Here is a 12,250-nt window from a genome sequence, read left to right as displayed (position 1 = left end):
CACACGGGCTTAGTTGCTCCGAGCATGTGGGATCTTCCTGGACCAGACCTTGAACCCGTGTCCCCTGCATTGGTAGGTGGATTCTTAACCACTGCACCACCAGGGAAGTCCTGAACTTTTTCAATTAAATTTTATTGGAGTATAGTTGCTTTACAATGCTGTGTTAGTTTCTTGCTGTACAACAAAGTGAATCAGTCGTACATATACACATATCCACTCTTTTTTGGATTTCCTTCCCATTTAGGTCACCACAGAGCACTGAGTAGAGTTCCCTGTGCTATACAGTAGGTTCTCATTAGTTATCTATTTTATACATAGTAGTGTATATACGTCAGTCCCAATCTCCCAATTCATCCCACCCTTCTTCCCCCCTTGGCAACCATAAGTTCTCTACATCTGTGACTCTATTTCTGCTTTGCAAATAAGTTCATCTCCACCTTTTTTCTAGATTCCACATATAAGCGATATTATACTATATTTGTTTTTCTCTTTTTGACTTACTTCACTCTGTATGACAGTCTCTAGGTCCATCCACGTCTCTGCAAATGGCACTATTTTGTTACTTTTTATGGCTGAGTAATATCCATTGTATATATGTACCACATCTTCTTTATCCATTCCTCTGTTGATGGACATTTAGGTTGCTTCCATGCCCTGGCTATGGTAAATAGTGCTGCATTGAACATCGGGGTGCATGCATCCTTTTGAATTATGGTTTTCTCCGGATATATGCCTAGGAGTGGGATTGCTGGGTCATATGGTAGCTCTATTTTTAGTTTTTTAAGGAACCTCCGTACTGTTCTCCATAGTGGCAGTACCAATTTACATTCCCACCAACAATGTACAAGGGTCCCCTTTTCTCCACACCCTCTCCAGCATTTATTGTTTGTAGAATTTTTGGTGATGGCCATTCTGACCAGTGTGAGGTGACACCTCATTGTGGTTTTGATTTGCATTTCTCTAATAATTAGTGATGTTGAGCATCTTTTCATGTGCCTGTTGGCCATCTGTATGTCTTCTTTGGAGAAATGTCTATTTCGGTCTTCGCCCATTTTTTGATTGGATTGTTTTTTTTCTATATTGAGCTGCATGAGCTGTTTTTATATTTTGGAGATTAAGCCCTTGTCAGTTGCTTCATTTGCAAATATTTTCTTCCATTCTGAGGACTGTCTTTTCATTTTGTTTATGGTTTCCTTTGCTGCGCAAAAGCTTTTAAGTTTAATTAGATCCCATTTGTTTATTTTTGTTTTTATTTTCATTACTCTAGGAGGTGAATCAAAAAAGATCTTGTTGTGATTTATGTCAAAGAGTGGTCTGCTTATGTTTTCCTCTAAGGGTTTTATAGTGTCCGGTCCTTAATCCATTTTGAGTTTATTTTTGTGTATGGTGTTAGGGAGTGTTCTAATTTCATTTTTTTACATGTAGCTGTCCAGTTTTCCCAGCACCACTTATTGAAGAGACTGTCTTTTTTCCATTGTATATTCTTGCCTCCTTTGTCATAGATTAGGTGGCCGTAAGTGCGTGTACCACATCTTCTATATCCATTCATCTCTCGATGGACATTTAGGTTGCTTCCATATCTTGGCTATTCTAGTTTAGTTTTCTGAGAGTTTTATTTTTTTTTAATCATAAATACATGGTGAACTTCGTTAAATGCTTTTTCTGCATCATTTGACACGACTGTATAATTTTTTTTCTTTACTTTGTGGTGAACTACGTTGATTTTAAAAATATTGAACCAACCTTGGATTTGCTAATGTTTTGTTGAGGATTTTCATTAAATGTTTAAAATAGAATTCACCACTGAAATCATATGTGTCTATAATTTTTTCTGTGGAAGGGTTTTAAATTATAAATTCAATTTCTAACATCTATAGGACTATTCAGATTTTCTTCTTGTATTTTAATAAGTTGTGTCTTTCAAAAAAATCTGTCCATTTCTTCTAAGTTGTCACATTTACTAGTGTAAATTTATTCCCAATTTTTAAAATTATTCTTCTGCTATCTGTATGATCTATAGTGATGTCCCCTTCATTCCTGGTATTTATGATTTGTGTCTTCTCTTTTTTTCCTGATCAGTCTTACAATGGTTTCAATTTTATTAATCTTTTCAAAGAACCAACTTTTGGCCTTGTTGACTTTTCTCTATCATGTTTCCCATTTCATTGATTTACACACATATATTCATTATTATCTGTCTTCTGCTTACTTTGGATATGATTTGCTTCTCTTCTCCTAGCTTTTTAAGGTGGGGGCTTACACCATTGATTTTAGACAATTATTTTTCTATTATAAGTATTTAAAGTGATAAATTTGCCTATAAGCATTATATAGCTGTATTCCACAAATCTTGATGTATTTTTCCTTTACCCTTTAGTTCAAAATACTTTGTTGCTCAATTTCCAATTATTTATGTCTTTTCTAAATATCTTATTATCAACAAATCTATTTTGTCATATATCATATTCTCTGTTATTTCCTTTCTTTGAAATTTACTGAGACTTATGTCAGCATAAGGTCTTAGTGACTGTTCCATGTACACTTGAAAAAACAATGTGTATTCTGCAGTTGTTGGGTGTAGTAACCTATAAATGTCTATTAGGTCAAATTAACTGATAGTGTTGCTAAAAGCTCCCATTTCCTTAATTAGATTCTTTGTCTATGTGTTCTATCAAATACTGAGAGAAGGTTGTTAAAATTTCCAACTATAGAGCTGGATGGACCTAGAGTATGTCATGCAGGGTGAAGTAAGTCAAAAAGAGGAAAACAAACACTGTATGCTAACACATATATATGGAATCTAAAAAAAAAAAAAAAAAGGTTCTGAAGAACTTAGGGGCAGGACAGGAATAAAGACGCAGACCTAGAGAATGGACTTGAGGACATGGGGAGTGGGAAGGGTAAGCTGGGATGAAGTGAGAGAGTGGCATGGACATATATGCACTACCAAATGTAAAATAGCTAGCTAGTGGGAAGCAGCCACATAGCACAGGGAGACCAGCTCAGTGCTTTGTGACCACCTAGAGGGGTGGGATAGGGAGGGTGGGAGGCAGATGCAAGAGGGAGGAGATACGGGGATATATGTATATGTATAGCTGATTCACTTTGTTATGAAGCAGAAACTAACACACCATTGTAAAGCAATTATACTCCAATAAAGATATTTTTTTAAAAATCCAACTATAGTGGTTTCATCTCTTTCCTTAGTTCTGTTATTTTTGTTTTTTGTTTTTTGTTTTAATATTTATTTATTTATTTATTTATTTTTGGCTGTGTCAGGTCTTAGTTGCGGCATGCAGGATCTTTCCTTGCAGTGTGCGGGCTTCTCTCTAGTTGTGGCATGTGGGCTCCTCTCTAGTTGTGGCTCCAGAGTGTATGGGCTCTGCAGTTGTGGCACAGGGGCTCTTTAGTTGTGGTGCACAGGCTCAGTAGTTGTGGCACATGAGCTTATTTGCCCCGCCGCATGTGGGATCTTAGTTCCCAGACCAGGGATCGAACCTGCATCCTCTGCATTGGAAGGCAGATTCTTAGCTGCTGGACCACTAGGGAAGTCCCAGATCTGTTATTTTTGTTTTCATATATTTTGTAGCTCTTTCACTAAGAGTGTACAGATTTGGGTTGTTATGTTTTTCTTAATGAATTGGTCCTTTAAGTATCATGAGATGAAACTCTTTATCTCTAGTAATACTTCCTATCTTGATATTAATATAACCACACCAGCTTTGTGTTTGCATTTTATATCTTTCTTTATCCTTTTACTTTCAACTTATGCCTTTATATTTCAAGTATATACCTTGTAAGTAGTGTTTAGTTGGGTCTTGCTTTTTAACTCAATCTTTGCCTTTCATTAAACTATTTAGTCCACTTAAAGTTAATTACTGCTACAGTTATGTTTAAGTGTTAACATATGCTATTTGTTTTCTGTTTGTCCTGTTTTTTATTCCTGCCTTTTTAGGGGGGTTAATCAAGTATTTTTTAATACTTCAGTCTGTCTCCTTTATTGGTTTTTTAGCTCATGTGTGTGTGTGGGTGGCAGGCAATTGCCTTAGGGAAGATTCAGGTTACACTTAAAGTAACAATTATTGTGTGCCTACAATGGGCCAGGCACTGGGCTTAAGCACAACTCTGTGGTCATTAGGGCTAGTTCTTTCAAGTTTCAAGGTTGCTCCCTAGGTTACAGTATTCTAATAAAGTGCATTAAACCAAATGTGAACATGTTTCTGTTCAAATCCCAACTCTGCTACTTAGTAATTGTGTCATCTTGGCTAATGTCTATGTATTTTGTGAGCTTCAGTTTCTTTATCTATAAAACAAGGAGAATGGATGCTTTTGTGCTACTATTAATGCAGATCACATGGAATAATTTCTATAGATGTATTATGAAAATTGCAACTATAAACATGTAAGATATAATTATTCCAGGGTTTAATAAAAATACTCATATTTGTTCTTCTTATACCTTTTATAATAAATTTCAATCTTATCTTCTCTAAACCATCAGCTTTTTAGACTGAAAAACCCTTCTTTCTTTGGTACATTTGTTGTTGTCTTGGTATATTCAGCAGCTCTTTACCTAAACCATGTCTAACTATGATTAGAATGTACCCCTTCTACAACCACTGCATCAAGGCATACTCCTAGTCATACTTCAAGACGCAGTTAAAACAGCATGTCTTCCATGACAATTTTCTACTCTTATTCACTCCCCAATAGTTGGGCTGGTATTTACCAAACTCTAACTCTTGTATCCCCTTTGCTGATGTGGAAGCAGTTCAGAAGCCACCATCCTTTAACGTTGGATTAATGTTCATTAAACACCTTACCTTAAATATCCCTGAGAGAATCTGGGAAGACTTTACAGAGTGATAGATAGGTTTTAAAGCATCAAAGTTTTCCTGGAGTTAAGTGGGAAAGGGGCTCACAAAAAGGAAACAGTATGGAGCTTTCCAAGTTTTGGCATGGTGTGCAGGTGCTTTCTTCTCCCACTTTATCTCTTTCCACTCACTTGTCACTTACACTTCAGTCATATGGAACTAATTGTAGTTCACTAGGTTGCTCTTTCCTCTGAGCCTTAGTTCATGCTATTCCCTGTATTTGGTATGCCTTGTTCCCCTGATTTCCTTTAACCTGGCTAATTCCTGTTTGTCCTTTAGGTCTCAGCTTAAATGTTACGTCCTCTGGGGTGTCTTCCCTGACCCCCTGCCCTGACTCCCCAGGTCTGAATTAGGTGCCCTTTCTGTATGTTCTCACTACACCCTGAACGTACGTCTTTGTAGCACTTGTAAAACTACTGAAATTTCTTTGTAGTCTTCTATATTTTTCACTAGACTTAGAGCTCCATAAGGGCAGTACTGTATCTTCTGCTATTCCCAGGGCCCTAGTGAGGCTTGGCATAGAGTAAACCTCAGTAAACATTTGTTCGGTGAATCAATGAGTCTAACAGGAATGCTGACCGCAAAGAAAGATGAAAAGAGCAGGTAGCTGGTATACTTTCTCTTTCCATGTCCAGCATTCTCCTGGTGTGCAGCCTGCAGATGTGGAGGAAGTTGTCGAGAAGGGTGTGCAGATCCTTGTCATTGGCCGAGGGATGAGTGAGGCCTTGAAGGTAGGTATTGGTGAGCACAGCATTCCTGAGGACCTGGTAATCTCTTGGATCTTTACCTTAGAGATATGTCCTTCTTGGAAGTTCATCTCTATATATCATGCACCCTCATTTTGCTGAGCCAGTGGACGGCCCAGGATAAAACAGTGGCTGTGCACTATTCTTCCTCATCAGGGTTGGACTCTCCAGTCTCTAATCATAGGCCTGTGCTGTTTCAACTATTTTTCAGAAATTCCTCAATCCTGGAATTTCTTTTAAGCTCTACAGCTATCAATATTTGGCTCTTTAGATTTTTACAGTACTTTCCATTTTTACAGTACTTTTAATTTTTCTTTTCTTGGGCACATTCAAGTTAAGCCGTTTTCCCCTTTCAGAAAAAGAAAGTTTATTTTTATTGTACTTATAGAAATAGTACATGCTTGTTGTAAAAGAGTCAATGCAGACATGTAGAATTAAAAAGGTGAACGATTTCCCCTTCCCAATCATAACTGCTCCAATGCTCTCTCTATGCATCTGCAAATATATACACACTTATACATACTGATATACATGTTTTTACATAAATAGGATCACTCTATACATATTGTTCTGTAACTTTTTATTCACTTACATTATTGCATTATGGACAGCCTTTCACATAAGTTTACAGAGATCTACCTCATTCTGTCCTTTATACAGATGTCCTAAAATCCAGTTCCCTACTGATGGAGGTGCCCTTTATTTATATTTTTTAGTTTAACCTAGTTTTTTCCTCCATTAAAATGATCCATATCTGTCAGACTACTGTTATTATAAAATTGTTCAAACATATTAAAAAAGTAATGTAGGGCATTTTTAAAAACATTTCACTCAGAGCTCCTTCTGACAAGGCAGAGTCTAATTAAAATCTATTTAAAATAATATTGAAGACAAGCCAGAGTTGAGAAAATATCCAATAATAGCTGCCACTCTTGAGAATCTTTTATATAAATTCATTTACAAATATTTATTCAGCACCTTCTATGGGGCAGACACTATTCTAGGTACCAGGGACAAGCTAAACAAGGCAAACAAGGTTCATGGCCCTCATGGATAATAAAAATGTAGACAATTTCAGATCATAGTAAGTGCTGTGAAGAAAATGGTGACTTACGAGGGGCTGCTCTAAATGGGGTGGTCAAGAAAGGCCTTTCTGAGAAGACATTTGCATTTGAGCTGCAGTGTACGTACATTCATAAAACTTCATCCTCACACCAACCCTTTGATTGTAAGTAGTATCATCCCCGTTTTATAGGGAAGGAAATTGCAGTTGAAAGACTTTCAAAAGGTCTCTTGGTTAGTACACAGCAAAGTTAGAATTTAGACTCAGGTTGGACTGACTCAAACATTTAACATTTTACATACCTTAGCTGAATTCATTCTCATACCAACCCTGTAAGCAGGTATTGTTATCCCTATTTACATACATGGAAACAAAGGCTCAGAGAATTTACTTCACTTACCCAAAGTCACACTGCTAGTAAGGACTTAAATTCAAGACTGTCTTGACTCCAAAATCCATGCTCTTTGCAGTTTCCATTTCACCTGAGCTGTCTGCACATGTTTCATGGTACTTCTGTTAACTTCTTAGAAGCCTTTTTGACTCCTTGGGACTCACTGCCACATTCTGGACTGGTGACACGCCGGGTGATTGAGGAGTGATAGTTGTCACTGTCCAGTTCTGTAGAATATACTTGCCTCATAGCAGGAAAGGAAACCCTGGGGGCCTTTCCCCCTGATTTACTCATCTTTTTCCTTCTTCCCAGGTACCCCCATCAACCGTGGAATACCTCAAGAAAAAAGGCATTGATGTGCGGGTCCTCCAGACAGAGCAGGCAGTGAAGGAGTATAATGCCTTGGTTACCCAAGGCATCAGGGTGGGAGGGGTCTTCCATTCCACCTGCTGATGGAGCCTTAAGAGAATAAATCACTAAGCAATGATGCCTGTGACTGTCACTCTTACCTCTGTCCACTCCAGCCTCCCCAAGCATTTTTGAACAGCTGCTTGTGCCAGGTCCTGTGCTAGGCTTTGGGATGCATGGATGACTTAGGCAAGGTCCCTGTCCTGGGGGGTGGGGGGTGGGGGCTGAAAATCAGGGGAGGAGACAGAAGTTTACTAAAGTTTAATATTGTGGCAAATGTTAGGCCAGAAGTAAGCGAAAATAAAGGCAAAAATAAAGAAAGCCTTCTGACTTGAAGTTTGAAAGCCAAAGAAAAGTTTCACTGCATTAAAATCACATTGCAATTGATGCTTTGGAATGTTTAGTCATCAATTCAACCAATTTTTATTAAGTACCTTATATGCCAGGCACTGCTATAGGCTCCAGAGAAACAGCAATAAAAGTCTTGTGCTCATGAAGCTTATATTCTAGTGGGCAAAATAAACAAGTAAACAAATACATAATATAAGTAGAATGTTATGAAGAAAAATAAAGCAAGATAAGAAAAAGAGTGATAGGGGCTATTTCAGATATGTGGTCAGGGAAAGTGTCTTTGTGCAATGACATATGAGTAGAGCCCTGAATGAACTGAGGCAACACTTCAATAACAGTAAAAGGAGCTATGCCTTGATACTAGGGTTCTAGGCAGGCTGTTCTACTAACTAAACCTGAGCCTTGCCAGACAGTTCTCTCTGCCTCAGATTCCCTCACTATAAAATGATGGGGCTGGACTAAATGCCTTTTAATGGTCCCTACTGGCATGGATAGCCTTTGCTCTATCAAATACCAGGTGGCCTTTGTGAAGCCTTAGAATAGACTGACAGAATTATAATAGTAATCAGCATTACCTTATTTTTCATTTTCCCCCTCTTTAAAGAGTTATGAGTATCAGCTTTGGTGTCAGATAGCGTTGACTTTGAACTGTGGCTTTCACGGCCACTCACTGGTTGGGCATTTATTTAATCTCTCAGAGTTTCACTGTTCTCATTTGTCAGATAGGGATCATATTAGTACCTGGAGTTATCATAGGTGTTAAGTTGGGTAATTCATAGAAAGTCTTGGCACATTGCCTGACATGTAGTAAGGACTCAATAAATTGAAACCATTGTCAGTATCTTTCTCCTAATGGGGCTGCTGTGTAAAGCTAACTGGTTTCATTTTATGGTTCTTAATATATCAGCTTATAACTTCATAGATTCATAGAATGTTGGAGCCCAAAGGAATTATCTACTCTATTCTCTCATTTATTCAGTAATTCTCTTTTATATTCATTTACTGAGAGTCTCTTACTAATATTCTTATAACCAATTATTGCTGGATCCTAGGGGTACAGGAATGATATAGTTCTTGCCCTCAGGAGTTATGTGAGAGAGAAACAAATAAACAAGACAGTAATGATACAGTGTGTTAACATTATACTAGTTACAATGTCCAGTGGTGGCACAAAGGGTGGACTAACTTATCCTACCAGAATGGGAGGAAAATTAGGGAAGACATCACTAAGGATGTAACACAAGTCTTAAAGAACAAGAAGAGGTTCATTTATTCACCAAACATTTGGGAACTATTTATTAGGTATGGTATCTATCATGGTCATAATTAAATAAAATTGTTCCACCCCAGCCCTTGTTGAAGCCACAGCCCAGAAAGCTGATCTTTGCTCCACATGATCCTGTTGCCTGACTGGCCCCACTGGGCATCTGACCTCAGGACAGCCAATCCGTAGACTGAACAGCAACTTAAGATGTGGCCTGGCCAGAAAAGATGAGCTAAGCCCATTGGAATGGAAAGTGATCTAATTTCTAAGCTTACCCAGCAAGAAAGTGGCAAAGGGAGGATTAGAACCCAATGCTGTGTCTTGATCTCTTTCTACCACCTTAGGAGGCCCATGGGAGAGAGATCCTCATAGACCTGAGACTCAGCCTAGAGGTCTGAGAAGGTCTTGCTCAGTGCCCTTTCTACAACCAGCCATTTGTCAGATGACAGGATGTTTCTAGATCTCAGTTCCCTCAGCTCATAAAGCCAGACACTTATATAGCTAGGAAGGATGTTTGATAAAATTTAGACTGTTTCTCTGGTTGATGCAATAAAAATTTTTTTTTGTCAAATGTAAGATGAGACAGCTCCAGTGGGTGTTGAATTAGGTGTGGGTGTAATCAATGTTCCTAAGTGAGTTGTCTCTACATTAAACAGAACTCAGTACAAACTTCTTTGAGACAGAAGTACTTGACAGTGAGGTTATTAAACTTTGTACAGAACCTGCTGATAGCCCCTACTTCTGAATCTGTTCTGCATGGTCAATGCTGGAAATTTGCAGAGCCTGGAGAGAAGCTCTTTTTCCATGACACTATACTTAGTCCCATGTCTTAATCATTAAACCCTTTGATTCAATTTGTAAGTTGCTTGCACAGCCCTCACTCTGCCCACATTTAATTTCTTCTAGCTTGAGCAGTTCCTAAGACGAGCAGTCTGTCAAGTGCTAGGTGTGTACCTTCTCCATAATTCTGTTTGCTGAGGTCAATCACGTCAAAGCCAAATATAAAGTCCTTTCAGAAACCCGACTCTCAGGGCTGGGTTTTGCAGGCATGTCATGGTACTGCTAAACTTGCTCTGGATTCACGGACTCATTCCTTCTTTCCTTGCCTGGTATGTGCCAGGAGCTATGCTGGGGATACAACACAGACATTCTTACAGTCTAGCTATTCACAGACTGGTTGGAAGAAACAGACATGTAAATATGCAGTGACAATGCAGAAGTTTCAAACTGGCACAAATCTACCTGGAGACAGGTTTTGTTTGTCTCAGAGTAATTTTAACATTTACTTTATTTAGTTACCAAAATTTTTAACGTGGTTATTTTTCACATGAAAATGCAGGTTTCTGGCTTTTCTGGAAGAATCAGAAAATCTGACATCACCAGGCCCATACCTATGAACTGAGTGGAGCTGAATAGTAACTGCCTTCTTCTGACAGAGAATGTGCTGATTCCTCAAGTCTCTGTTATCTTCTTCCAGGTCACTTGACAACCCCCCCTTTTTTAATTTGTACAAGGATTATTATTTTTCATAATTCTGAAAAATACATTCATGAAAATTACCTAGGATGCATTTATTAGATTGACAAAGCCACTTGACCCCTTTTTTTTCCCTGCCTACCTGCTTCAGAGGTTGGCATTTGTGAACCTGCAATAAATACCATGCTTGAAGAATGTATAGGAGGCTGTGCAACGCACCAAGCCCACAGGAGACACAGATAGGTTCCAGAATGAGGCTCAGTCCTGAAGAATGAAAAGAAAAGAACCATAGGAGACAATCTGAAGAGCACATTCCAGGGCTCAGCAAGTGCAAAGGTGTGAAGCAAGAGACAGCATGGTAAGTATTGGGAATAACTACAGATAATCCTCTACAGCTGGAGAAGTAGAGAATGTTTGGGACACGGAGTATGAGGCTGGAGAGGACACAAGGGGCATAAAGAGCCTTCAAGGAGAGGAGTTTAGACTTTATCCTGGGGCCAGAAGTGACCCACTTAAAGGGGTTTAAAGCAGGGGAATGGTGTGATCAGATCCGGGTTTTAGAAAGATTACTCTGGCAGCTGTGTGAAGAGTAGACTGAAGGGGGCAAGATTTGAAGCAAGCAGCTCATTAGGAAGCTAATCCCATACCTTAGGAGTGATGATGAGGCTGCATCAAGACAGAAACATCAAGTCAAGAAGAGGATTGAAACATTTAAGGAAGCAGAATCTAAAGGACTTGATGGCTGGTTTTATATGAGGCGTAAGGATAGAGTCCAATGTGACACAGTTTCTGGCTTGCCAAGGTACATAGTTGGCCACTGAAAAGGCAGAACAACAGATCCCTGTCATGAAAACCGTATTAGACTGAGAGGCCTGGGTTCCAGACTTGCTTCTACTAACTCAGTCTCTCTGGGCTTGCACATTCACTTATAAATGAGGGTGCCACACCGGAGCCATCTTTATGCTCCCTTCCAGGTTTCTGTCAGAAAAATCAAGATTCTCATAATTCACAGAGAATTCAGAGTAAAAGGAATTTAAAAGGTTAAGCCCAACCGCTCATATGATACTTGAATTCCTTTACGACAAACTTGTCAGGAGCTTGTTCAACCTCTGCTTGAACACATCCAGCATGGAAAACTCCTTATCTCCTAATGCAGCCCATTCAATTCTTACGCTCATTAGTGTAAGAATAAGGCTGCTCCTAATGCAGCCCATTCAATTCTTAAAAACTCATCCTGATACTAAGGTAAATTTTGCCCCTTCGTGTTTCTCCACCTTTGGTGGGAAAAGTACTATTTTGGGTTTTAAGACCTAGGATCAAATCCCACCCTTGCCCCTTAGGAGAAAGACATTACCTCTAAGTCTCCGTTTCCCCACCTGTAAAATGGGGAATGACCCAGAAGGATTTTTATAAAAGGAGTAGTGTATCTGAAAAGGATTCAGCATATTCTTCCCTTGGAAGGCTTTCTATAGCTATGGCATCGAAGGCTCAGTTAGCAGCGATGGGTCTTGATGTTTTCATCTGTGCTTCAACTCAGTAATCATCATTAGGTGCTTTGTGTCAGGGCCATGGTATGATTCAGCCTGGCTTTAAGCTTCATTTTATCTCCAAGGCAGGCAATTTTCTTTAGGGCATCTGTTGACACATGAGAGCCCACTGATGGCACATCACTGAGAT

At 39.0% G+C, this 12,250-nt stretch overlaps 1 protein-coding gene across 3 annotated transcripts in view; it reads left to right on the top strand.

The window, feature by feature from the left end:
• AAMDC (adipogenesis associated Mth938 domain containing) overlaps positions 1–7,561 on the top strand; it is a 33,460-nt gene extending 25,899 nt beyond the window's left edge. For all 3 annotated transcript variants that reach the window (XM_061204102.1, XM_061204101.1, XM_061204103.1), the window contains exons 3-4: positions 5,510–5,605; positions 7,387–7,561. In XM_061204102.1, the coding sequence (XP_061060085.1) occupies positions 5,510–5,605; positions 7,387–7,527 (237 nt within the window). In that variant the 3' untranslated portion in view covers positions 7,528–7,561. The remainder of the gene's footprint in view (positions 1–5,509; positions 5,606–7,386) is intronic.
• Positions 7,562–12,250: the final 4,689 nt, after the last annotated feature.

This window comes from Eubalaena glacialis, chromosome 10 (assembly GCF_028564815.1).
Source record: "Eubalaena glacialis isolate mEubGla1 chromosome 10, mEubGla1.1.hap2.+ XY, whole genome shotgun sequence".
Lineage (NCBI taxonomy): Eukaryota > Metazoa > Chordata > Mammalia > Artiodactyla > Balaenidae > Eubalaena > Eubalaena glacialis.
The sequence above is the reverse complement of the archived record's forward strand: the minus strand, read 5'-3'. Positions and strand labels throughout refer to the sequence as shown.